This window comes from Lygodium microphyllum, chromosome 18, assembly GCF_053477565.2.
Source record: "Lygodium microphyllum isolate KBCC chromosome 18, Lygodium_microphyllum_v1.1.10, whole genome shotgun sequence".
Classification (NCBI taxonomy): domain Eukaryota; kingdom Viridiplantae; phylum Streptophyta; class Polypodiopsida; order Schizaeales; family Lygodiaceae; genus Lygodium; species Lygodium microphyllum.
Genome location: NC_141152.1, coordinates 76,166,545 through 76,193,926, shown reverse-complemented (window position 1 = coordinate 76,193,926; position 27,382 = coordinate 76,166,545). Strand labels below are relative to the sequence as shown.

Here is a 27,382-nt window from a genome sequence, read left to right as displayed (position 1 = left end):
AGTCTGAGGCAGATCACTTGTTATCGAAGTCCATATCTCCCTTCGTCTTCTTCTCCTTCTTCTTCCTGGAAGCCGCTAACTCTTTGCAATCCTTACGTAAGTGACCTTTCTTCCCACAATGGTAACACTGGGTCTTCGACTTCTTCTTTGAACCCCTCCCAGAAGCTGCAAGAGTCTCACTAGAACCTAATGAAATACTCCCCTGTAACCACAATGATACCTCATGCTCAAGCAGCATCAAGGTCATCTGTGTAAAATTGATAGGAGTCCATGATGTCTGCGCGTCCTCAAAGCATTCGCCACTCCATCAAACACCGGAGGGAGTTTGGAGAGTACGAGTCCAATAAGATGAGCCTCTAGAGGGGCAGACTTCATTTGCCGAAGCTGGTCTTGGATTTGGGTCACATAAAGTAGAAAAGGCTGGACATTATCTTTGGCCTCAAATGAAATTTACTGAAGTTGTCCATAAAGAGTAACTGCCCTCATGGTGGAAGATCCCACGTACAGCAACTGCAACTTCGTCCATACTTCAAAAGATGTCTTGCAGGAGTTCTTCGGAAATACACTGAAGCAAGGCCGAGTAAGCACGTGCATCGTCCAAATCCCATGTAAGCATTGCTTCCTCATGGTTGTCTTTATCAAAATCAGCTGGAACATGAGAAGGCCGTTGAGGACATTCAATAGCTCCACAAAGCACGTACCATAACCACTTATGTATAAACCAAGCCTTCATCACAGCACTCCATGTAAGATAATCAAATCCATGTAACTTATCATCAATGGATATGCACGGAGGAGCCTTTTGTTTCATCACAGCACTCCATGTAAGATAATCAAATCCATGTAACTTATCATCAATGGATATGCACGGAGGAGCCATTTGTAGAGGATTTAGAAGAAAGTAGAGAAAAGAATATATTTAGAGAGGGAACACAGCCAAACCACAAGCCAAACTACAAAAAATGAGAGTTCACATGCAGTATTCACCAAAATCGGACCAAAACAAGAAAAAATTTGCTACGAAAAGTCAAAAAAATCAGCCAAAATTTGCTTGAAGTAGCAAAAATGGCCTAATAATGCGGGCACCCAGCCAAGAGGAGATGCAAAAACACCAAAACGCAGGCTAGAACTGCCACGCAGGCAACAGAGGGGCTGACATAGGCTGTACGGATGCTGACATTAGTAAAAAAAACGTAGGCAAAACAAGTTGTCTCGTTGGAGCAGCAGTAGCTGTATCAGCAATGGTCAAAACAGTCCGAAAATCAGTAAAGAAAATACATGAGAAGCATAGAACCTGAAATCTAATACCATGTCAGAAGTGGAGCAGCAATGGAAGCATAAATATATGTTGTAAGAAACTGCTGAAACATAAGACAAAAGAGAAAGGGAAAGAAAGAACACTAAATAACACAATACAGATGAGAACTCAAATGTATGCTCAAGAAATGGATGTCACAACTCTATAGAAACAGAATTTGTATCCTTTTTCATTAATTTGTCTATATAATGATTTATTAAATTTGTTTCCTTTGCACTAATTAGATATAAAGAAAAGTGCATTGGAGCTGGCCACTGATGAGTGGTCACAGGTTATGGTGGACCTACACGGTGGGTTAGAGAAAAGATAGATCACACTTCCACCTATATGGCCCGATTGGGCGCCTGTGACCGGAACTCACGCATATCAGGGTTAGACTCGCACACAGAAAGGATTGATGCCTTGAAGTGTGGGCTAGATCCGCCAGAACAGACAGTTACAATCAACAGGATGGCATGATCATGAAATGCTTGTACAAAGTGCATGTGTGGGCTAAAAGCTTGAAATTCACATTTCTTTGCATAGGAAAGTCACATGAAGATTCTGATACCGTTTTTGCGATGTACACGGAAAAAGCTTTCATATGATACCCATATTGGGGGGTCCCTAAGTTTTAGAAGGTCCCTAAATTTTAGGAGCCTTGAATTAGCCTAAAAATGCTAGTCCTAAAAAATAGGGATGTCATTCTAAAAATAATAAATTCTGTACTCTGACTGTGCTTACTAAATTTGGTTGTTTCTATTCTTTACAGTATTCAGCCCAAAAAGAAAGGCCATAGAGAAAAGACAAGTGTCAAGACACTTGTCACACAAGTTTCCAAGTGTCCCACCACTTGTCACATCTCATGACATGTGGCTGGACACTTGTCTTGTGCTACTCCACTTTTCCCTTTTATACTAGCCCTTCCCTCTCCTATAAATAAGAGCTCATTTTTCTTTGTTGTAAACTCATATACAGCACCCACACAGATAGCCAAAAACTAGCCCCATCCATCCCCATCATCATCCCCCACTTCTCCATTATCAAAATCCTCCATATTCCCTCTTCTATCACTACTGTTTTACAAGACAGCACAAGACAGCAAGCCTGTAAATTCATTACAGCACCTCCTTCTCGAGCTCTTTCTTCCATTTTAGCAACAAGAAGCAAGCCCTATCCATGTACTGCTAATCAACGATAGAGAAAGGCTGATTTCCCCTCTTTCTTGTTTTAAGGTCAGCTAGCCGACCATTTTAACAATTTGGGAGCACCAATGAGGTTGGTGGGGACGAGACCACAAACCAACGGTTTCTCCTTGGTTGGGCCAAAGCATTTACTGGCTTAAAGGCCTCATACTGTAAAGAAATTAGTTCTTATCATTGCATAATAGATAATGCATGTGCGTTTGTACATCTTTGCATGATCTTGTCAGAGTGAGAATTACTTCTCCTCACTCTCAGGTTGATTGTAACTAAGCTCTTCCCTAAGGGACTTGGGTTGAGCAGATTACATTCCTTTGGGGAGGAAGGGGGGGGAGGTGTCAGAAGTGGGGCAGCGGTGGAAGCATAAACATGTGCTGAAATAAACTGTTGAAACACGAGACAAAAAGAAAAGAAATAAAGAACACGATACAGATGAGAACTCAGATGTATGCACGGGAAATGGAATCCATATATCTGAATACGAGACAGTCGCATACAACAGTGAGTCACTGGCTGCGTGGGCACTGGCACTGGCTCCTCTCTCCACAGAGTCTGCAGATGGTGAAGATGATGATGATGATGATGATACTGACTGAGGAGGAGCACTGAGTATAAATAGGCTGAAAAAGTGGGGAGCAATAATGCTGGTCGGACAGCATTAATGCTGGCCGACTGGTGCATAAAAATGCCCCAATGGCATAAAATGCCACACCAAAAAAAAACCTAAAATACCGAATAAAAATGCCCAGCCCAAATCAAGCTCAGACTCACACATGAGCTGACAAATACTCTGCTAACACCCTCTCTCAGATCATGGGTGATCTGATACAATACAATAGTACAATGAAAAGGGATCAGAAACTATACAACATAGAACCACCAAGTAGAACCATGGATACCCAAGCAGTGGGTGATCAAGCCACCACCAAGGTGCCTTGGAGAGAACCTGATGTCGATGTCGATAGTACCAAACACCTGAAAATAGAGAAGATTATAGCATGTCTCTATGTCCATCACCAGTGTCTCGCAGTAGCATACAAGACCATCCTGTCAAAAATGCCCCTGAACATAGGTGACCATGGATTCCCCGCCTTTGGCCAGACCGCCAAAGTGTCCCCTCATGTGAGCTCCAGACGAAAGCCTCCCACTCTCTGTCAGATAACCAGCTCATCATGAACCTGGATGTCAATCCCAACTCCAGGATTTGATTCCGCCAGACTGAAGTCGATGTGTCAGGGACGTCCCTCTCTGGAACCTGTGCACCTGTATAAAAGTATAGATGAGGCGCGGCTGCCCCATCTGAACACCCGCTCACACTCCCTCTCTGGCACAAGAGAGTCGTGAGGGATGACCTCATCACCACCACTAGAAAGCAGCCGAGGAAGGGGCCACCAAGCCCTTCCCGCAATCCGAAGAAGAGGATCCCTTCCGCGCCTTGGACTTCACCTTGGTCAGAGGATCTGAGTCGAAGTCGGATGAAGGAGAGAACTCATCGGTAGAGTCAACATCCCATGTGAGATAATCAGGGCCATGTAACTTATCATCAATGGAAGTGCACGAAGGAGCCATATGGAGAGGATAAGAAGAGAAGTAGAGAAGAGATGGAATTTAGAGAGGAAACACAGCCCAAACACAAGCACAGACTGCAGAAAATGAGAGTTCACATGCAATATAACCCAAAAGCTGATCAATAGAAGACAAAATCTGCTGTAGAAAGTCAAAAAATCAGTCAAAAACTGCCAAAAACAGCAAAAACGGCCTGAAGTAACAGTCACCCAGCCACGAAAGACGCTGAATCAGCAAAATGCAGGCGGTAAACTGGAGAAAAGCAGGTAGAAAACTGTCGCCAGCAGCTGCAGATGAAAAACGCAAGCAGTAGAGGGTGCGTAGGCAGCAGGCGATGGCAAAACTGCAAAAAACGCAAGCTGAAAACAGCCCCAAAACAGGTCGCCTGGCTGCAACAGCAATCGTCTGATCAGCAGGGGTACAAAACAGTCCTGAAATCAGCAATAAAACCCAGCAGAAACACACATCCTGAAAACTGATACCATGTCAGAAGTGGGGCAGCGGTGGAAGCATAAACATGTGCTGAAATAAACTGCTGAAACACGAGACAAAAAGAAAAGAAATAAAGAACACGATACAGATGAGAACTCAGATGTATGCACGGGAAATGGAATCCATATATCTGAATACGAGACAGTCGCATACAACAGTGAGTCACTGGCTGCGTGGGCACTGGCACTGGCTCCTCTCTCCACAGAGTCTGCAGATGGTGAAGATGATGATGATGATGATGATACTGACTGAGGAGGAGCACTGAGTATAAATAGGCTGAAAAAGTGGGGAGCAATAATGCTGGTCGGACAGCATTAATGCTGGCCGACTGGTGCATAAAAATGCCCCAATGGCATAAAATGCCACACCAGAAAAAAACCTAAAATACCGAATAAAAATGCCCAGCCCAGATCAAGCTCAGACTCACACATGAGCTGACAAATACTCTGCTAACAGGGGGGGTTGGTTGCCCATCTTCAACCCTCAATCTTGTCTCCATTACTTTTACATTTTCATGGCTGTAATTTTGTGAGTAATTTTCATTTTCAGCTTTAAGTGTTCATTCTCTTTTATATTAAATCTTGAAAACAAGCGAATATCATAATTGTTAAGCTCTACGTTGTTCGGGGCGTTTACAATGAAATCCATATATCCAACACGAGACAGTCGCATACAATAGTGAGTCACACTGGCTGCGTGGGCACCTGCACTGGCTCCTATCCCCAACAGAAGATCCACAAGTGATGATGAGTGACTGACTGACTGATTGAGAAGGAAAAGCTTGAATAAATAAGACAAATATATGTCCTCAAAATGATCATATTGGCCAATATTTAATGCTGGTTGGCCAGCAATAAATGACCAATATGGCCATAAAATTACACAAATAAAAATGCCTAAATATCCTAAATAATGTGTCCAACCTCTATATACACAGACTCACACATGAGCTGACATATCTGCTAACAGATATCACCTATTCTACAAACTAAGGATAAGATCTTTAAGGCTGATCGTTATGTGGAAAACTTGGATGTAGCCTATGCAAAGATAAAATATGCACCTTAGAGATCGCAAGAAAAGCAGAAGAGGGCAACTAATCACCACAGATGTGCTTTGCAGTTTGCAGAGGGTGTTTATGTATTGCTGCATTATGAAAAGGCAAGGCCGAAAAAGATGAAAGAAAGAGAAAGATTGTATCCGAAGTATGAGATACTATGGGCCCTTCCAAGTGTTGGAGAAGATCAGTGATGTGTGGCATATCGGTTGAAATTACCTCCACATTGGTGGATACACAATGCCTTTCATGTAAGTTTGTTAAGGCCTTTTCATGGTGATGTGCCAAAGGATATGTCTGCTGAAATTCAACCTGAGGTTGAGGAGCTGGATGAGATTTTGGTACCCAAACAGATTTTGGCACATAAGGAAAGAAAGGTCAAAGGTAAAGTTTCCAAGAGATACTATGTGAAATTTCAGAATTATTCACCAATGGATACCAAATGGATAGAAGAGGATGACTTGGCAAACCATACTCAATTGTTGTAGCTTTACCCAAATGCCTTTCAATCAAAGCTGACTTTAGTTTAAGCTTCGTCAGGTTTAGCAGAGCAAGGGTCTGGAGTATTGCCTAAGCTCAAGGGGAAGGTAGCACTTCCACTCCTCCAATTATGGACATCTCTCATATGTAGTGGACCTCGGATATATTCAATATGCCTCCAAGGTACCACACTGACAATATGTTTACCATGAGATCACTACTTGGTGTACTAGTCACTGTGAGATGTATGCAAATGAGTATGACTTTCAGCCAAGCACTCAAACTATACTTTTGCATCAGCGTATGATCAATTTGGCATGAATTTTGCGTCAATTTTGAGAAAAATTTTCTGATCAGTTTCAGCTCAATTTTTTATCAGCTTGAGAACCGTTAATGGTCACCTTTAGAATCAGTTTTTGCATTGATTGCTGGTTAGTTTTTGCAATGAGTTTGTGATCAGTTTGGGGTCACCTTTGCAGCAGTTTGTGATTAGTTCTCAAATCAGCAAGTAATCAATTTATGATCAGATTATGCTTAGTTTTCAATGATTTACATCTGGTTCCATGGACAACAGCATATGTAATGATGCCATTGATGTTTTAGCCATGGTTTTTGCTTGGTTATACTATGCTATGGTTTGTTTTTGCCGGATGAGTTGAGCTCAAGAGAAATAGACATGTCACATGATAATCTGGAAACGTTTTTAAGATTCTTTGTGAGTCTTATGTTATGTTATGATCGGTTGGTAATTTTCAGCATGTGTTAGGCATATGGAATGGTTGAGCAACAGTGCGCAATGTTGTGTTAAATATAATGCCTTGTGGAAATTCCAATCCACTATTTTGCTTTTGATGCATTTGGTAGTGCAATCAAGGACGATTGCAAGGATTTTAAGGGGGAGAGCTGTCATGAGAACGTGTTTTTGAAACCTCACTTAGCATGTAGATTAATTTTTAACCACATGGTTAAGTAAATGTTACACATGTGAGGTGTAATTGGGGTTAGAGTAGATTTACGAGTCTAGGACCCAAGGAAATCACAAGATGTCAAAGGCAAAAGTTGCTGTAAGTTATGCCACACAGGTACTTGGTGGTATCTAGTGCCAGTTCTTAGCCTAGGTCATTCATTTGGCCATAAGAGTTAGTTGGTGATACTAGAGAAGTTGCGTTTAATGGTACCTAACACCAATTTGATGGTCAAAGATAGTGCAAAGACACTTGGAAATGGAAATTGCCTAGCCAATTTCATTATTGGCGAGTCAAATTATTTTTCAGGGCACTGAAATAATTATTAGATTAATTGTCAATATTTAAAGACTGATGGAAAAACCATTTAGGAAGGTTGCCACTTGTCCAAACTGCCCGTGCAAGACTAGAAAACGTCTTTAGAGGCTGGAGAGGCATTTTAGTATATTCAACCTGCAAGAGAGAGGGACAGCCATTGCAGGACCTTTTGAGGCAGCCAGGGGCAGGAGAAGACCAATCAACAACAACTGACAGCATCCACAGCTATTGAGACAAGGTAGCAACAGTAAATGACTGGTTTTCTTTAATTCTTTTCATCTATAAGCTATTGAGATAGGGCAGCAATAGTAAATGATAAATTTTTCTTCAATTCTTCGCAAAGAAAGTCTGAATTTTCTCTCTCCTCAACATTCTCTCTCATCTCCCAACCTTTCTATGGCCTTGCTCCAAAGATTACAGCATTGAGATCACTAGAGGTTGAGAAATTTCAGATTTCACTGCTGTAAACCCTAATCTACAGCAGTAAAAATTAGGGTTTAGCAACAACCTCGAGAAGCGTGCCAAAAATCGGAAGCTCCAAGACTTGGATTCAACAGGGCTGAAGCTATTTTTAGTCAAATTCAATTGGAGGGACCAACAAATCAATGAATTTGCAGCATCTTCAATCTCCATCAAAGCAGGTGAAGACCAATTGACTACTTGAATCAAGGGGCAAATTAGATTGAAGACTTGCTAGTCATTTTGGACAACAAGGGAAGTTGGAATACAAAAAGGGATTGGGAGAATCCCATTGTACATCAACTTCTTCTTAAATTAAGTTAAATAAATACCAAAAGGGGCACTAGTTTTGGAGCCAACAGGATGTCCAATGTCCAAGATTATATGGTAATGTGTACATTTCAGTTTTGTGAATTTGTTATTTGCTGTAAATAGTGCTTAATCATGTTATTTACCACCCTATCCAAGGAGGAAGGCTAGTTTAAGTGGCAGCAACACAGTTCATTTAGCATCTTCACAATTATTAGTCATGACAACCATCCCAACATGGTCAAAGACCTTCATTCTGCTTGTACCTTAATGTTCTATATGGATGTTTATGCATTTAATAACATGAGCACTCCTCTCAATTCTTTAGTGTGCTATACTTGCAATCACATGTAGTAGAATTCAATGCGGTTGCCTTTCTCCATGTGCTACCATCTTAACATTCATATTGGCTATCTGAGCATTCTCCTAGGTTTTTCACAAGTGAATGCATAACATCATGACACCGTGGGAGCAGTGGCGAGCCAATCAAACAACCTCATCAATATAGTGATACAAGAGGTCAAAGGAGGTGGTCCTGCATCCACGTGACCGACAAATCTGTGCTTATTAATGCAAATACCATGTAGGCATAGTCGATAGACCACTGACACAAGAGCATGACTCCTCTCGACCATGGAGGAAGAATAATATTGCCCTCCTTTGATGTGCTCGAGTTCCTAGGTAGAGTGGAGGGTCAAGATGTAGAAGGACTGCCCTTGGCCTTTGAGTAGTATTCATCATCAAAGTGCTTGAGCAATGCTAGCAATATCTAATTTTCTTAAGAACATTTTGCCAACCCGATTTCAATCCTTAGGGGAGTTACTTTGCTCCTCACTAGCTGACTACGTGTTATTTTTGTTCTTTCCACCCCTTGCTTCCCCTTTTGAGAGGTGAAAACAAGGGTCCCCTTTTACTATGGCACAAGGGATTCCTTGTGAACCTGATCAAACAACGTTGCAAAATGCAAAAGTTGACATTAAAATTCATAAAAGGTGGGAAATTATGGATGTGAGATGATTCATTGCATGAAATTGAAAGATTTGGGACGCACCTTATTCATGAAAAAGTGAGTTGATCATCTAACTATAATGGGTCTCTGGTGGCGAATTCAGTGAGCACATACTCATACTCTACAAACTTGACTATCAAGTCATCCCCATTAGTAATTCCAATCCTTGGAGTTCATGGTTGAGGTTGATACCTCAGTTACAATCTCGAGCCATATAGCAATCAACCAAATGTGCGCAACACTCCAATGCAAGGTTGAAATGTTATAATTGTGAGTGAAACTCACACGTGAGACCCTATATAAGTTTGACAATGTCTAAGGCGTTTCTACTCTTCCAAGAGTGGATTGTCTCATACGAGAACCATCAAGGGTCAAGTTGGGGTTTCAACCCCTGAATAAGAACCCCAAGTCCTAAGAGTCCAAGACATGCTACATTAAGTTAGACCAAGTCTTGAATCCAATCCATTGCAACAATCTTGCCAATAAAAACATGCTTGGCCGTAGCAGATGCATGGAAGGATGTATAAGGTCTCAAATAGATGGGTGGCATGGAATAGACTAGTGGGTGACTAGGTGTTACATACTGCACCCGAGCGAGTGACATGGTGACTCTAGGTGTTTGCCCATAGAAGTCGTCTTACCAATGTGAGGTGCATGTGGCGAAAAGCTATAGGATGGTCCATGAGGTACTAGCATGTTGGTAAATTGTGTGGCCACTTGAGAGATGGGTGGGATGGGCACAACTTGATATACATGCACTGGATAGGCTTGTATGTAGATCCCTATCAATGCTTGGTTTAGGAGTGCAATTCCCACTACCACCACTCAACTAAGGATTAGGAATTTAACCTATGGGATATGTGCCTATTGTATCCTCAATATGGTGAACTGTGAAATGGGTGGGATGAATGGGAACAAAAATTTTGGAGTTTAATTTTGACAAACTGATGCTACTGATGCTAAAGCACTAAAAGCAAGTTGATTGGGATGAGCATGTGACACAATGGTATCACCTAACATTCTACATTTGATACAATGGTACTACTTGACATTCCGCTTCTATAATCACCGCTTATTGCATTTTACATACTAGTATAAGTTTGGATCTTCATGATAACTTAGACCCATTACTTGCATTTTAGGAGAAGGAAGGAAAGGACTTGAAAAAGCTATGCCATGCATACCTTGCAATGTATTTAATGAAAAGACCACATCAATGTGTCCTCTTTCAATTGAGTGTTTAAATTCCACACCAACATAGATCTTCCATGTCGTGCATGATCCTGTAGGTTATAGACTTTGTCCTTGGATTGATATGCCCAAGGTTATGTGTGAGGTGGATCACAAGCATAGGGGCTCACTACATGTCCAACTCTCTCTAATCTTTGCCTCAAGACCAACTTGTATTCCTCTTTGATGAAAACGTATATTATGCTTGGAAGAAGACTTTTCTCTAGAGAGAGATGCACCATTCCAATCTTGGGAGTGGATAGAGGATACCAATCCCTTGGAGCCACTATCATAGGCTCTGAGGGAGATTGCTTTCATGAAGAAGTGGAAAATATACCAAAAAGTGTTCTCCATGTCTAGAATACCAATCTTTAGGACAGGCAAAGGACACTCTTCAAAAAAACACCAATTCTAGTACCATGCGAAGAAATGGTATGGCAAACACAAAAAATACAAAATGTATACAATACATAAAAAGTTGCATAATAATGAATGAATGAGAATGCAAATGATGAAAGGGACGCAGGAGAGAAGAGCACACACAATGTAGGTGTTGTCAACAATGTTATGACAAACTTATTGCACTTTCATATATATATGAATAAAGAATATGAGCAGTCACTATACACAGGCAGGCCCAAGGGCCTTTTACCCCAATAACCTCCCACTAGAAGACCAATGGCCAGGGAGTGAAAAAACAAAACAAAAGAAAAGAGACAAGGTGAGGAATCATGACATCTCACCCAACGCCCAATCGGAAAGCGAGCTATGCAATAAGTGGCGAGAACCTCCTCACAAGAAGAGTCAAGCATCCCTGAGTCCATGACATCCAGGAGATAAGCGATCCCATAGCTCTAGACAATAGAGCAATCCATGACTACTTCCCATGAAGCAAGCAACACAACTCATAAGTGCACGACTGTAAAGCATCAGAGTGGCGCATAGCATCAACGCAGCGCATAAAAGACAACGAAGAGCATACAAACTCTCCAAGGTCAATCATCGAAAGAGGGCCAACATCCCGAACACAAGTCAAACGAGGTCTCAAGACAGTATGCGGCCTTAGCAAAGCGGAAGACTGACGTTCGGCTGTAGAATCAGCCATAAAGCGCACTGAATGCACAGCAAGAGGCCTAAGAGGTGTCTGCGTCTCATAAAAGACAGCATGACGGTTGCGTAGTGTTAAGATATTTGCAATCACACCTACTTCAGTCCCTTTGTGAGGAGCAGTGAGGGCTCACGACCAGAATCCCATATGCACAGTAGAAGAAAGTACCACCACTCAAATCCTATAAAGCATTGTACTTACACTCTTTTTCTAATGCAATGATAGTACTCTTTTCTTTCCAGTAAAGTGTCATGTCACTGTCAATACACAAGATTGTGTTTATGAGTCCAAGTCTCAATCTTGGAACCTAATTCACTTGTGTAACAATTGTCCTAGTCAGGGTGTCTTCATGAGTTTCTTTTTCCTCTTTCAACCTCCATAGCTTCCGCATCTACCATGCTCTAGATCCCACGTATTTCACATGGTATCAGAGCTCAGTTGAGTATGGCCCAACTCTTCTTTCACTCCTCTCAGCTCCTTTCCATCTCTACTCAGCTCAGTTTGAGTACTGGACCCTATCTCCAACTTCATTTGCATTCCTACCTTCAATGAAGCTTCCATGGCAGCCATAGCCAGCAGCACCCTATCAGCTTGAAGCTTTCATATCTCTCTCCACATGCCAAATCTCTCTGAACTTCCTTCTGGAGAAATGTTTCTCTGCTTCCACAGCTCCTCCCCGGCACCTCAATCATTGAGATTGGGCAACTATAGCTTCAGCATTGCCTCTTTTCAGAGTCCCTGCCATAACTGTGTCTGTGGACAGCACCTACCTACCTCTGTTGAAGCAGCCATATCTCATCAACCAAGCCATATCTCTTAGAGCTTTCTTCTCGAGAGTTGTTCTTCAGGTCAAGGCGCAACTTCTTGGCACAAAAATCAAGGAGATTGATACACACCATGCCCGGCATTTGCATTTTCCAAAATCTGGGCGCAGTTTTGACAGCGACCACTTTGAAGGCTTAGATCTCTCAACTCGGGCAAAACGAGTATAAACCCTCTTAGGAGGGAGTAAGACCCATTAGTGAGAATCCTCCATCTCAAAGGGTTTGAGCAGATTCAACCTGTGGAGCTCGTGGGAGCTCATTTACCAGTCATCGTTGGTCCCTGTTTTGACAAGACAGCCATAGCCAAACTTCACCAAGCTCAAAAATCTCATCATTTTTTCTCTTCTGCCACTAGAACAACCCATTGCCACTCAGACCTAAAGGTCCCAGCATCAAATCAAAAAGGGGAAGATCTGGATCTGAAAGAACTTGAAGGATTTTTGCAGGTTTGAAAGACTCGGGAAAGAAACATAGTGTCTATTGACACTCATTTTTAGTGATCTAAACGCTTGTGGCTCTTGACACATCTCAACCAACTCTTTTGCTGCTTAAATTTTATAAGTCTAAAGCTGATTTACTGTTGGTCCCTCAAGTCAAACATGGGCAAAGATTCTCCAACTGCCCATTTCAAAGGAGTCGGATTTCATACCTGGCAGACCCGCATCAAATTGATCCTGATGAAGAAGGGGCTCTTGGCCATTACCACTGGAAAAGAAAAGAAGCCTCGTGATGCAGATCTTGCTATCACTTGGCAAAAGAATGATCACAAGGCTCAAGCCATTATCAAACTGGAGCTAGACGACAGTTATATCCACCATATGGATAACTGTGAAACTTCACAGGATACATGGAAGAGACTTGACACTTTGTTCAGTGCACAGTCTAAATCATCAAAGTATGGTCTCCTAATTGAGTTTTTCAGGCTTGAAATGAAGTCTAGCACATCACTTACCACACATCTAATTACATGGAAGGACTTCTAACCCAACTTACAGGAATCAACATTAAAATGGAAGATGTTTGCATCGGTGTTCTACTTAAGAGATTGCCTCCTGAATATAATAATGTATCAATAACTCTAATTAATATGCCAAACCCTGAACTTGTTGATATCCAGGCATCAATGTTAGAGGAGGAAAAGAAGCTAAAAACTAAGGAAGAGCCAAGTATCTCTAGAGATGAGCATGCATTACATGTTGACAACATATACAAAGCCAAAAAGGATCAACTCTTCTGTGATTTCTACAAAAGGACCAGACACACCGAGAAGTTACGCCAGAAAGAGGTCCCAAAAGGCCTATCTAGTTACAGTCAAAGAAGAAGAAGAAAACGGAGAAAAGGAAGAAGAAGAAGAAGATCACCAGGAGAAGGACAAACCTCATCAGTCCTTCTATTCAGACAGACTTTTTTACCTGTGTATTTCCTAGCCCTAATGTCTCAGACATAAACTTGTAAACTCCTCAGTTATCCTTGTACTACAGCCTTTGTACACTTTGTGAGGCCCCTGCTACAGCCTCTGGATGTCCATCATGTTTGTGGTACCCACACTTAGCCTTTTCAGTGACAATCTCTGGTGTTTTGCCATATTTATGGTGTGCCCACACTTTGCAAGTGTTGCTTTCACTAAAGCCTCTACACACTTTGTACTTTTAGTTGTGATTGAGAAGAGGTATTGAGATATTTGCAATCACACCTACTTCAGTCCCTTTGTGAGGAGCAATGAGGGCTCACGGCCAGAATCCCATATGCACAGTAGGAGAAAGTACCACCACTCAAATCCTATAAAGCATTATACTTGCACTCTTTTTCTAATGCAATGATAGTACTCTTTTCTTTCCAGTAAAGTGTCATGTTACTATCAATACACAAGATTGTGTTTATGAGTCCAAGTCTCAATCTTGGAACCTAATTCACTTGTGTAACAATTGTCCTAATTAGGGTCAATGTCTTCATGAGTTTCTTTTTCCTCTTTCAACCTCCATAGCTTCCGCATCTGCCATGCTCTAGATCTCGTATATTTCACATGTAGAACCTGCTAGGCATCTAAATCCCAAATCTTGTAAGCCGTAAAGTCACCATCTCCATAACCAAGGAGTATGCATCTGCGTGACATAGGCTTATGTGGCATACTGACAGATGTCTAGTAGCCAAACATCCTCAAGTGATCATAAGAGGGTCTCATGCCACTCCATACCTCGTACAGAGTAATAATATCCAAAGAAAAACACGACCTCCGATTAACCAAATAGACTGCTGTCATAAGGGCCTCAGCCCAAAAGCCATAAGATAACCTAGCTGTGGTAAGCATAGAAGCAACCTTTGCCTATAAAGTCAGGCACATGCCATGAGCAATCCCATAATACCATGGGCATAAGAAATCAATGCCATATTGTTAACAAGAGATCCGTAAGCTGGGAGAGATAGCATGACTCTCATAATCCATCTGCAAGCATCTAGGCCTGCTACCAACAGAAATAAACCTGTCAAGCATAGTAACAACATCCTTAATCTGTACCAAAGGATAAGCCCAAACACAGTGGGTAGCACGATCCATGAAGATCACAAAATACGACGCTCCACCAAGTGACTGGGAAGGTATAGGTCCATATACTGCAACATGGATTAGATCTAGAGGAGCATGCCTCACACGATCGCCATAAGCCAAAGAGACTCTGCACGGACCATGAATACAATGAGGGTAAGTAGCATGGGGAAGAGCAAGCAATCAGCCCATATCACATAAAACATCCACCTCAATGTGTCGTACATGGCCGAGGCGACAATACCATAACAATGCATGTGGTATCTGCATAACTACAACCATAGAATCTTCCACATGAGACATGCACTACATAATCATTGCCATATCTAGCACCTCTGGCCAATACCAAGCAACCACGACGGATTTTCCATAAAGTATCCCCAAGAGAGACATAATATCTTGCACCATGCAACTGACTGACAGAGATCAGGCTCTTACTGAGCGTAGGTATATGCAAGACATCACGGATCATAAGAGAAGACCCATTTAACAAAGCCAAGTGTATATCCCCTATTCCAATAACATGACAATCTTGCTCAAGGCCCAAAGAAATACATCTGTAAATCTCCCTATAAGAAGAGAACCAAGCTCTATGCAGAGTAACATGACAAGATGCCATACTGTCTAAAAGTCAATCAAAGGTATAGACCGTATCACTGAGCAAGTAATCTGCAAGGTAACACAATGTCAAGAGTCTAGGCTCAGTTGCATCATCATGGGTAACTACATGCACCATACCACTATCAACAGTGGTCTCACCTACTGTATCACTGACTCTGCTCTCATGTCTAGTGCGGCGCAATCTTTTCTGCTCTCTAATCCACTTGAAGCATTTACGCTTCACATGCCCTGTCTTTCCACAATGAAAGCAAACAGAACCTGTAAAATCTGTAGAAGAAGACAACTGCTCTATAATATCATGAGTAGGGCTGTCCAATACATCCAAGGAGCTCAAAGAATCAGGGAAACTCTCATCAGAGAGAATAGGCTCATCAAGTGGAAGTCGTCATAGCATACTGCAAAGGAGACTCATCCAAACCAGAAGGGGAGAACACAAAGACATCAACCACGGATGCAAAAGCTCCCACACAAACAAGCCTAGCAAACAAAAGCATGATATATCCAACCACTGTAGCTCGCAACCATAAAAGCATAAGCATGCCTCGGAGCCATAAATGCATAAGCATCCCCGAAACATAGGAGTATACATAACTTTGAAGTGTCTCATACCATGTACTGACATACATGTCCAGCCAAGAGCAATAGGTGACAAATAAACCTGCAAGAATCAAGCTCCAATAAAAGCCCAAATATCTATATAAAAGCATCCAGGTAAGAGACTCTGTAAAATACATAGCAGAAGACCATGTGCATACTGTCAGAGTGCAGCGGTGCGGAAGCGTAGGACTGAGAGAGAGAGAACACAGAGAGAAAAGGGAGAGAAAGAGACAGTGTACAATGAAGATCTGCTGTATAAAGAATGCTGAATACAAAGATATACACGGGCGCAGTGCGCTGGACTGCGTGTCTCCACCTCGACGATGCGACCTGCTGTCCACCTCGAAGTCTGCTGCAGTCTGCACTGTCTGCTGTCTGAAATCTGTGAACAGAGACAGAAATCTGCACGGCACCGGTCTGTAATCTGCGACAGAGAAGAGCGTGTAGACTGCTGGAAACGTCGGCAATAAATAGGCAAAAAACCACCTAGAACGGGGCGCCAAAATAGGGCGCAGCCTGGAATAAATCCGCTGCAGGCAGTCGGACTGCCACGTGGCAGTCCGACTGCTGCTGGTCCGACTGCTGCTGCTGGTCCAACTGCCCTCCAAAACAGGCTATGATCTCTGACACCCCCTCTCAGAGCCTGGACAGGGCAGAAGCCTGAGGGATCTGGAATGTTGCCGAAGTAGAGCCTGAGGAAGCGCCTTCGTAAACAAATCCGCAAGATTATCCTCCGTCTTGCAATACTCCACAGTGATGGTCTCATCCAGAAGCTTTTCTCGGATGAAGTGGTACTGGATCTCAATGTGCTTCGTCCGGGCATGAAAAACAGGATTCCTTGCCAAGGCAATGCAACTCTCATTGTCACATCGCAGCAATGTAGGACGAGTCTGGGGGCACCCAAGCTCCTCCAACAATCTCCAAAGCCACACAACCTCGCATGTGGTGGAAGATGCGGCCCGATACTCCGCCTCAGTAGACGAAAGGGCTACCGTGGGCTGCTTCTTGCTACTCCATGAAATAACACCTGCACCCAAAGTAAAGCAGTAACCTGTTATAGACCGCCTGTGGTCCACGTCACCGGCCCAATCCGAGTCGCTCCAACCTACAAGTACAAGATCTGACCCATCTGTCCCTGCGGGGTAATGAATCCCCAAATCAGACGTCCCCCTCAGATACCGAAGTATCCTCTGAGCAGCCTGCCAATGCACCGTCTTAGGTTCACTCATGAACCCTGCCAAGAGCCCAACAGCAAAACATAGATCAACCCTCGTGTTGAGAAGCCAAATCAAGGACCCTATCAACTGTCGATAGCGGGAAGCATCCGCCAAAGGAGAAGCTGAGTGGGAAGTGGCCTTCCAGTTCGGATCCATAGGAGTAGAGAGGGCCCGACAATCTTCCATCTCAAAAGTCACCAAGAGCTCCTGTACATATCTCTGTTGGGAGAGAAAAATCCCCCTCTGAGACTGATAAATCTCATGGCCTAAAAAGAAATGGAGTAGCCCTAAATCCGTCATCTCGAACGTCCGATGTAAAGCTGACTTTGTCTCCTGGACTTGCTGTGCATCATCACCTATGACAATCAAATCATCAACATATAATACAAACAGCACACAACCATCCTCGGAAGTGTGAACATACAGCTGCGGATCGGCCTTGGACCGCCGATATCCCAACTGAGTCTGAAGGAACGAATCAATCTTCTCGTTCCAAGCTCGCGGGGCCTGCTTGAGACCATACAGGGCCTTCTTCAACCTGTAGACTTTCCCATCTGAAGAACCAAAGCCAGGAGGCTGCTCAACGTAGATCTCCTCCTTCAAATCACCATTCAGGAAGGCCGACTTCACATCCAGCTGATAAACAGGCCATCTCCTATGGCCAGCCAAAGCAAGAACAGCTCTAATGGTTGCCATACGAGCTGTAGGGGTAAAGGTGTCATGACAGTCAATCCCTGGGCGCTGGGCAAAACCCTTAGCAACAAGGCGAGCCTTGTGCTTATCCAAAGTACCATCACTGAGATATTTGGTCTTGAAGACCCACTTGACTCCAATCACCTTCTTCTTCGGGGAGCGTGGCACAAGTGACCAAGTGCCATTCCTCTCAATAGCCTCCAACTCAGCTTCCATAGCTTTCTTCCATGGGGCGGACTGTAAAGCCTCCTTCACGAAGGTGGGCTCTCGATCCTGCATAACTCGGGACATCAAACAATAATTGGAGCAAACAAGCTCCGGAGAATGCGCCTGGTGCCTCCGTGACCGCCGCGGACCATCCTGCGGTCCCCACTCCTCAGGACCCCCCTCGATCCCTGAATCACGGAGTGTGTCACGGGCCCAGCGAGGAGGAGGCCGAACCTCCCCTCGTCGTTCTCCATCAGTAGAAGACTCTGGAATGTCCACCGGTGGTAACTCCACAGAAGGATCCGGTGGAACAGTAGACTCTGTGTCAGAAACAGAATCATAATCAAACGGCACAGGCTCCAGTGGAACTGTAGAAGGAGCCAAACTCTCCCCTGGATCTCCAAGAACGGGATGCTCCTCACCCGTTGAAGAAACCGGAACCTCCACAAACTGCACATCACGGCTAGTATATACATACCGCTTGACGGGATCATACAGTCGGTAGCCTTGGGACTGGGAGCTGTAGCCAACAAATACCTGTTTTCGGGAAGCCGCTTCAAATTTGTCACGGTGAGCCTTGGGAATGTGAACATAGGCATCACACCCAAAGACCCGAAAGTAAGAAACATCTGGCTTCGTCCCAAAATAAGCCTCAAATAGAGTCATCCCTTCCACGGCCGAAGTAGGGGATCGATTAAGGATGTGGACTGCAGTAGCCACAGCCTCGGCCCACAGAACCTGAGGGGTCTGTCGGTGCTCCATCATGGTGCGCGCCATCTCGATCACACTGCGGTTCTTCTGTTCTAAAATACCATTTTCTTGAGGAGTATTGGTATTGGCAAACTCCTGGTGAATTCCTCTATCTGCACAAAACCGAGCAAATTCATTAGACACAAATTCACCTCCCTTGTCGGATCGCAAGGTCTTCAACTTCCGGCCTGATCGGTTCTCCTCAAAGAGAAGCCAATCCTTGAAGTGCGAGAAAGCTTCTGACTTTAGTGCCAAAAAGTAGGCCCATGTCATCCTGCTGTAGTCATCCACGATCAGCATGAAGTACGAGCTCCCACGCAGGGACTCATTCCTCATAGGGCCACATAGATCCGTAGATACTAGCTCCATCGGTGAAGTAGACCGCCGCGAAACTGTGTGGGGAATGGCATCCCGATGCTGCTTCCCCCGTATGCAGGAGACACATGGCTGCTGGCTCACCACTATATCCGGCAACCCTCGAACAAGCTGTCCACGTGACGCCTTCCGAAGATAGTCATAGTTCAAGTGACCAAACCGAGCATGCCATAACTCAGACTGTGACTGTGAGGTAAGAAGAAGAGAAGAGAGGGCAGTGGAAGACTTCAGTTTGTAAATGCCGTTCTCCTCATATCCAAATGATAGAACCTTCCTCAATTCACGATCAAGGACTCGCACAGTAGAACTGTCAAATTCCACCAAAAGACCAAGGGAGCAAATCTTATGAACTGAAAGGAGATGGTACCCCAATCCTGGTACATGCAAAACCTCTGAGGTATGGGTGCCACCTCGTCCATCCGGAATAAGCTGCATCTTACCCCGACCTGCAATAGAAACTGAAGAGCTGTCTCCAATGAGAACCTGCCCACGCGAAGGTCGCAGCTGGGCAACACCATCTGATGAAGGAGTCATGTGCCATGAGGCACCACTATCAATAATCCACTCTCGAGATTAGGAAGCCGCCATCGCAGCATCAGAAGCATTCGGTGAAGCGTCCTCAATGACAACTAAGTGTAGAAATGCAGCTGATGAGGGTGTAGCCACCGCTCCAGAATCCTTGGTTTCCTTCTTCTTGGTGTCCTTCGAGTCTTTGTCAGGGCAATCCTTCTTCCAATGGCCAGTCTTTCCACAAATATGGCATGTGGAGTCTTTGTCCTTCTCCTTCTCCTTGTCCTTCTTAGACTTGTTATCCCCCTTCTTCTTCTTTTGGTCCTTCCCCTTCTTCTGAGAGGCTTGACCTGTCAACGCCTCCGTCTTGGAAGCATTCTGTCCCTTTAACTATTCCTCTTGGTCCAGGACCATAGGAACCAACTCTTCCCACCGAAGAGTAGACTCTCGCCCCGAAGCAATAAGGGCAGAGTAAAATGTACCGAATCGTGGTGGCAACTGGGACAAGAGTGTAATCGCCATGTCTTCGGAGGAAATTGGCTTCCCCGCATTCTGAACCTGCATCTGTAGCTGCCTTAGCTTGTTAATGTGTTCCCTTAGCGAAGAAGACTTATTGACGGACAAGGTCCGCATCTGTACCTCCAAAGAAACCCTCTTCATCAGGGTCATCCGATCGTACATTTGATCAAGCTCCAGCCATATCTCACGAGCCACCGTCAAGTGCTCGATGTGAGCGATCACGGCTGTAGTGCATGATAGAAAGAGAAAGGATCGAATCCTGGCATTCAGTTTGTCCCAGTGAGACTGGGCCCTGGACAACTCCGCACGAGTATCGGAAGAGAGTTTGGACTCATCTCTTACCGAAGGCCGGTCAATATCTTCCTGGACCAACTCCGCCAAATCATAGGACTCAAGAATGGCCAACATCATAACGCGCCAAATGCGGTAGTTGTCGCCGTCGAGCTTCTGATCTGTAGGAAGAGCCGGTAAGACAGGCACCTTCCGGTCCATAATCGCCTGGAACTCCAAGTCCATCTCTGTAGACATCTTCACCTGCAATGCCTTCTCAAACGCAGAAGCAGCCCCCTCTGACTGAGTAAACTCAGCCTGCTAAGGCTCTTCCGCGTCCCGAAGCTTCTTCACCCGCCGGAGGCGATGAAAAAGCAAAACCTGCACTTTTAGGTTGAAAACTCAAACTTTCTCCGCGTCAAACAGCAGTAAACAGCAGCAAATCCACCACCTGTACTCCTTTCCTGTGCGCCCACACTCGTTTCAGCCTTGTTCCAAGGCGCAGCCCTCCTGTCTGCCCTTAAACACAAAAAACGCAAATTTGTGTCGCGATGGAAACTCCTTTTCAGGTTGATTCTGTGCTCAGTCAGCCCTCAAACACTGCTCTGATACCATGTCAAAGTGCAGCGGTGCGGAAGCGTAGGACTGAGAGAGAGAGAACGCAGAGAGAAAAGGGAGAGAAAGAGATAGTGTACAATGAAGATCTGCTGTATAAAGAATGCTGAATACAAAGATATACACGGGCGCAGTGCGCTAGACTGCGTGTCTCCACCTCGACGATGCGACCTGCTGTCCACCTCGAAGTCTGCTGCAGTCTGCACTGTTTGCTGTCTGAAATCTGTGAACAGAGACAGAAATCTGCACGGCACCGGTCTGTAATCTGCGACAGAGAAGAGTGTGTAGACTGCTGGAAACGTCGGCAATAAATAGGCGAAAAACCACCTAGAACGGGGCGCCAAAATAGGGCGCAGCCTGGGATAAATCCGCTGCAGGCAGTCGGACTGCCACGTGGCAGTCCGACTGCTGCTAGTCCAACTGCCCTCCAAAACAGGCTATGATCTCTGACACATACATGGGTAGCCATAAAGATCAACTGCTCCCTGACATACACGGATAATAGCAGCCCAAATAACATAGATACCATACAACACAAAAGCAGGACGGCCATAATTGTAAATCCCAAGCATTATCCAAGCCCACTGATCAGTAAGTATCCCGCATATTAAATGCAAACGAGCAATCACAGCTCAATAGGCAACTGCCAAAACAAAGGACCAGTTCACTGCTCAATACTTATAAGTGCATCCAAGTAATAGCCAAGATCCATAATCAGAGCATAAAATCCCATATAGCATCCAAGGTCGTAACGGAAAAAGCCAAGTCAATGTCCAACTGCTTAAGGGAATACTCAAAAGAACATCGAGACGAGCTCAAACAACTGTTATCCACAGCCAAAGCATAAAGCATTCACCAAGACATCATAACCCGTACTGGGTAGCCTAGGCATAAACCATGTTGTAGATGAAATGCCAGCTGTAAAGAAGTGACAGTCAAACCCAAATCGAGCTCTAATCTCAGCTCAAAAGCATTCCAAAGCATAAAGAAGACATGTGGCATAGTCCAAATACATCATGACATCATATCGAGTAGTCGGGAGCACCCCGTGACCAATAGGCATAACCCAACTGTAACATAAATAGCTTCAGCCCTGAAGTTTCCAGCAATAAATAACAATCCAAAATTAAGTAAAATAATGCTCAAATCAAGCTCAAATCAAGTGTCAACTCATAGGCATACATTCCCAGACATGTAGGCACCAACCGAACATAATCGGACATCAAATGACCATGTAGCATGAGCATAAAATGTAATGACAAGGGACTGCCCTGTTTTGGATTTCTTGTGGACTGTGTAAAACAGTAAATGGATGAGCGAGATCAGCTCCAAAACCATCTCACATGATAGGCATACATTCCCACATCATTCGGGGAGCATTCGGAACCAACCGAGCGACCAATGTCAATGCCAATGTGGCCCAAACATAAAATGCTAATGTAGCACTGCTGTAAACTGTCTGTGAACAATCCTGGACTGAAGTAAATCAGCCCACAAATCAATGCCAAGTCCCGGGGTCAAATACCAAGTGCCGGGGGGTCCAATGGACCAAGATCACGTGCCAATGAGTAGCCAAGTGGGTGGGGGAGCTGGAGAATGATCACGTGCTGTCTAGGGCCTGCCAAAAAATGGCGCAAACTGTCTTGAAGGGGGCTGATTACGTTTTTTATGAAGGGGGGGCTCAAGGGAGCCACAAGGGTGCTCAATAGGTACCAATGAAGGCCCAAACAAAGCCTCAACAAGCCAAGCAAGGCGGGAAGCTTCAAGCTTCAAGGGGGAATCTCATCAATGGCTGCCCCAACCTGTAAACCCTGTTGTACCTATGTGGACTGGAATGAATGAGAGAGAACAAGATCTCATACCTCGTGTAGATGTCGGGAAGAGCTCGCAAAGGAGTGGCTCTGATACCAGTTGAAAAGGATGCAGGAGACGCAGGAGAGAAGAGCACACACAATGTAGGTGTTGTCAACAATGTTATGACAGCCTTATTGCACTTTCATATATATATATATGAATAAAGAATATGGGCAGTCATTGTACACAGGCAGGCCCAAGGGCTTTTTACCCCAACAAATGATACAATCAAGGGAGCCTCAAACCTCCGTGTCTCTAGAATTGGGGCAAAGGTGTCTGGTTTTGGAGTATGTCATACAATGCAGCAGCACTCCACCAAAGTCCCTGTCGGTGTTGGTGAAGATGGTAGCAGTAAAAGCAGATATAGCTGAGAATCTGATGATGTAATCTCTCCTAATGGTGGCAGCAATCAAGATGACTGCTGGAACACCTGAATAGACTATAACATGTGGCATGGAAAGAAGAAATGATGACATCAGCAACTGTAGGGCCTCCTATCCAACGAAACATGGCTGTGGGATGGCAGCAAACAGGTCACAACCAGCAGATATGATGTGGCCAGCAGACCACCAAGGGGCATCAATAATGTCACTGTTAGAGGTTCATCTCCTGTATGTGTCAGTGTGCGTGGGCAGTTTGTGTCAAGCAGCAGCAGGTTGACCAGCAGTGGCCAGTCAAACAGCATTTATGACCAGCTGGCCACGTATAGCAGGGTGGACACATCAGCGCATAGCATTTCAGACATTATTTTATTGTCTGACAGCAGGTCAGCCCATTTTACAGGTCCAATCTGGCTGTTTCTATCATGTATTTACTGCTAGCTTGTGTGGTTTGTCAGCATTCAGACTGTCGGTGAGAGATCTAGCTGGTCATTTTGAGGTTGTCCAAGAGATACACACACTCTCTTGTAGAGATTCTGCCCTGATAATTCAGTATTCAGTTCTCATCTTCAACGTTTCTCTCTCTCTCCCTCCCTCCCTCTCTTTCTCTCCCCACCCCCTCCCCCACAAAATCTCTTTCTCTTCTATGTTCCATTTTCTGATCAGTCCATGCATCTAATTCCACATCACAGCACATGGTAACAAAGCTGCAGCGGGCTGGTGCAAAGGTGGACAGACCTGAAGAAGGAATTTCAATGCACAAAATGAGCAGATGCACACTTTCCATACCACAAAGGTTAAACATAGACCTGAAAACCTATTTGGACAAATCCAAAGCAGCCAATATTCACCTGACTAATATAAAACACATATTTCTTCATTTGTTCAGCTGCCCTTTCGTCTATGAATGTGCAAGTGTACACAAAGAGTTCAAACCTCACCTAGCTTTGCTTGTATGCATAATCCTGCAAGCTTTTCTTACTCAACCTTGTTGCAGCCTTGGAGAACCTAAAAGCCTAGCTCTCAATTTCACGGAGATTCACTTGCTCGCTTGATAAACAGATTGCCCAGGTGAATGACTAAAGCTGCAATTGTAGCTTCTAGCAATAAAAGGGCCCAGTAATCTCATCAAGCAAGCTCTTACTAGATTGATTGAAGTTATGTACCATCAAACTTCACATTCTCAACTATTTGCTATTGAATACTTAAACAAGCTTTCCTTGCTCTTGAAGACCTGATCAAGTTAGAGGCATGAAGATTTGGGCCAATGCCAATGTTATAATCGGACGGACACATATAATCCTTGTGCCATAATCAGAATCATTAGAACCATTTTGTGGACCTTGAAGCATCAACACCAGCTTTCACGTGTACCACTTGTAACGATGTGTATTTTCTCCATTAAAGTGGACCAAACGACTCCATCTATGCAACTAGATACATACGACGAACTAGTTTTCACAAAAACAGATCACAAAAGCACTGCAAACAAACCTAATTTTGATTAGCCTCTGAAAAAGCAGCATCCTTACCTTTGTTGAGTATACTCTTTCATGAGAATCATCCAATATAAGATTGGTGGCCTGGTCGAATCCTCTCAGTACACCCTGCACATTAATCTGATGTTAGATTCATCTAACTGAACGAAGCACCAAAAGTTTCAGTGTAAGCTACATACCACGATGTTGCGACCATCGTTAGTGATGACAGATATTGTTTCTGCAGAGAAACCATAAAAATGGCATGAAGTTTTACATCCATATGCGTTTCTTGTATCAACAGCAGTCTCTCCTTCTCAAGTAAAAGAGAACTTACGATCAACCAGGGGTTCCAAGCTGGTGGTGGCCATCTCTCTCGCTTGTTCCTTAGACATGCTGCCTCACAGGAACAGTCGAAACAACAAAAACAACTGTATATATTGTTCCAGGTTGAGCCAACGTTCTAAGTCTTTGGAAGATTAGAATTTAGAGAGCTTGTACTTAAACCACAATAAAATAATGTCATAAAGCCTTGGCGCCTATTAATTGAATATGAATATCAGAGCTCACAAGGTACACCAATACTTTTACAGTCAAGGGCCGTCCAAACCCTTAACTACCAACTCAACACACAATCCTATTGTAACATCCATCTTGCCGACCAGCCAACTAGAGCCGTAATCGCTTTTTACAGTAGATAAGGTGCCTTCACTGCCACATGTGACAATGGAACCTTTAACATTGGGGTAAACACATCATCTCATCACCACTTGAACTAGTGGATCTTGGCCCTATGTCTTTTCTTGAACTGCACATTCTTTTGATTTTTGATGCAAGAACAATAGCAAAAAGAGCATGATACAATTAGTAATCGTCACTTTGGTCTAACCCTATAGAACTATGCTATTTGTCTATCTCATTGTCAACAACATTAGGGTTTGATGGCAGTCCCAAACCCTCTCATGCCCAAAAAGGTGCCCAAGGGAAAAGTTCTATTAACTCCACCCTCATGTATCCAAAAGGTCCTACCCCCAAGAGTCCAAGGCATCGAACCATGGGTGTCACAATGGACTACTTGAGGAAAAGCATGAGTGCAATTGTCAATTGAGCAGTGTCCTTATATGGGAATTGTTCACATCCTCAAGCACACTTTTATAGTGATGATCATCCTTATACATATGGAGGATTGTACAAAGAGATGATAAGATAGATAGAATTACCATATACTTGTAAGTACCAATGGGAAGGAATCGCTCCCTTCCACAATTGAAAGGTGGAAGGAGAAGTAAGCATTATCTCTCATTCCATTATCTTGATAGCAAAGAAAGGAGGAGAAGCACCAAATAAAAAGGAGTGAAGTACATATTTGAACTAGAAACCTTGTGACAATAATGACCTCCATGGTAGCCCCAAGGAAAAATGTAACTTAGGCTTGGGAGGGGCAGTCTCCATTGGCTGTCTAAGAGGGCAATGTTAGTCCTTGACTAAAATGCAAAACAAGCATAATTATGTGCACGAGACCTACATACCTCTACTTCAATGAAGATTGTTTTTATGCTTTAATGAAAGGATAAATAGAGTTCTTAGTACCAAAAGGTAGGCAAGCTTAAGATGTAAGATATGAAGAGTAGAAATGTACAGTTGAAGAGAAAATACAAAGTTGAACAAGCTTTGCTAGAATCTAAAGACATGCAAGTGGGAAGGGTGGCTCAAATCTCGATTAATGTCATAGACATTTAAACCAAGGGAGGTGCTATACTCCACGATCCTCTAAATCATACAATATCCTGGGAAAGTGGGCTAGTTCCCTTATATCTATGCACTAAAAGTAGTTAGCAACTGACAAGTAGAGATCAAGGATGCATCATGCATATCATTGATCGAGACAAGATGTGCCTAATGACCAAAGCCCAAGAGGGGAGTAGTGGGCCAATCAAACAACCCTTCCAAAGTTGAGAAGGGGGTTAGGCTTATAAGACACATGACCAATGAGTGTCCATTGATCATTGCAAGTAGCTTGTAAGCATGGAGGATGAGTTGAAGTGCAAGAGTATAACTTTCTCTCTGCTACCACAAGGAGATGCAATATTGCCATCTCTTGGTAAATTCATGGTCCTAGGAAGTGTGGAAACTTCAAATTTTGGTGGGTTACCCTTGGCCTTTCAACAACATTCATCATGAAAATGGTTTGCCTTTTGAAAATATTAGCAAAAAACATTTTTCTTCAGTATATCTATCATCCCAACTTAATGTCATGGACATTAAGAAACCTACTATCTTCTAGAAACTTCTAAAAGATTTGTTAAAGATAAGACAAGAATTGGAGATACATGGCTTGGATTGGAACTAGACAGGAGTTGGCAACAGAGTCAAGAAAGTTGTGCCTCATGCATCAACATCCAATGAAGCAATGGCTTGGAAGTCTATGGTTAAGAAGG

General features: G+C 43.7%; 1 protein-coding gene across 1 annotated transcript in view; it reads right to left on the bottom strand.

The window, feature by feature from the left end:
- The window catches only part of LSM8 (Small nuclear ribonucleoprotein family protein), a 68,273-nt gene extending 42,828 nt beyond the window's left edge, over positions 1 to 25,445 (bottom strand). The window contains exons 1-3 of the mRNA XM_087699502.1: positions 25,282 to 25,445; positions 25,145 to 25,185; positions 24,999 to 25,073 (exon numbers count right to left, since the gene is read on the bottom strand). Of these exons, the coding sequence (XP_087555628.1) occupies positions 24,999 to 25,073; positions 25,145 to 25,185; positions 25,282 to 25,339 (174 nt within the window). The 5' untranslated portion in view covers positions 25,340 to 25,445. The remainder of the gene's footprint in view (positions 1 to 24,998; positions 25,074 to 25,144; positions 25,186 to 25,281) is intronic.
- Positions 25,446 to 27,382: the final 1,937 nt, after the last annotated feature.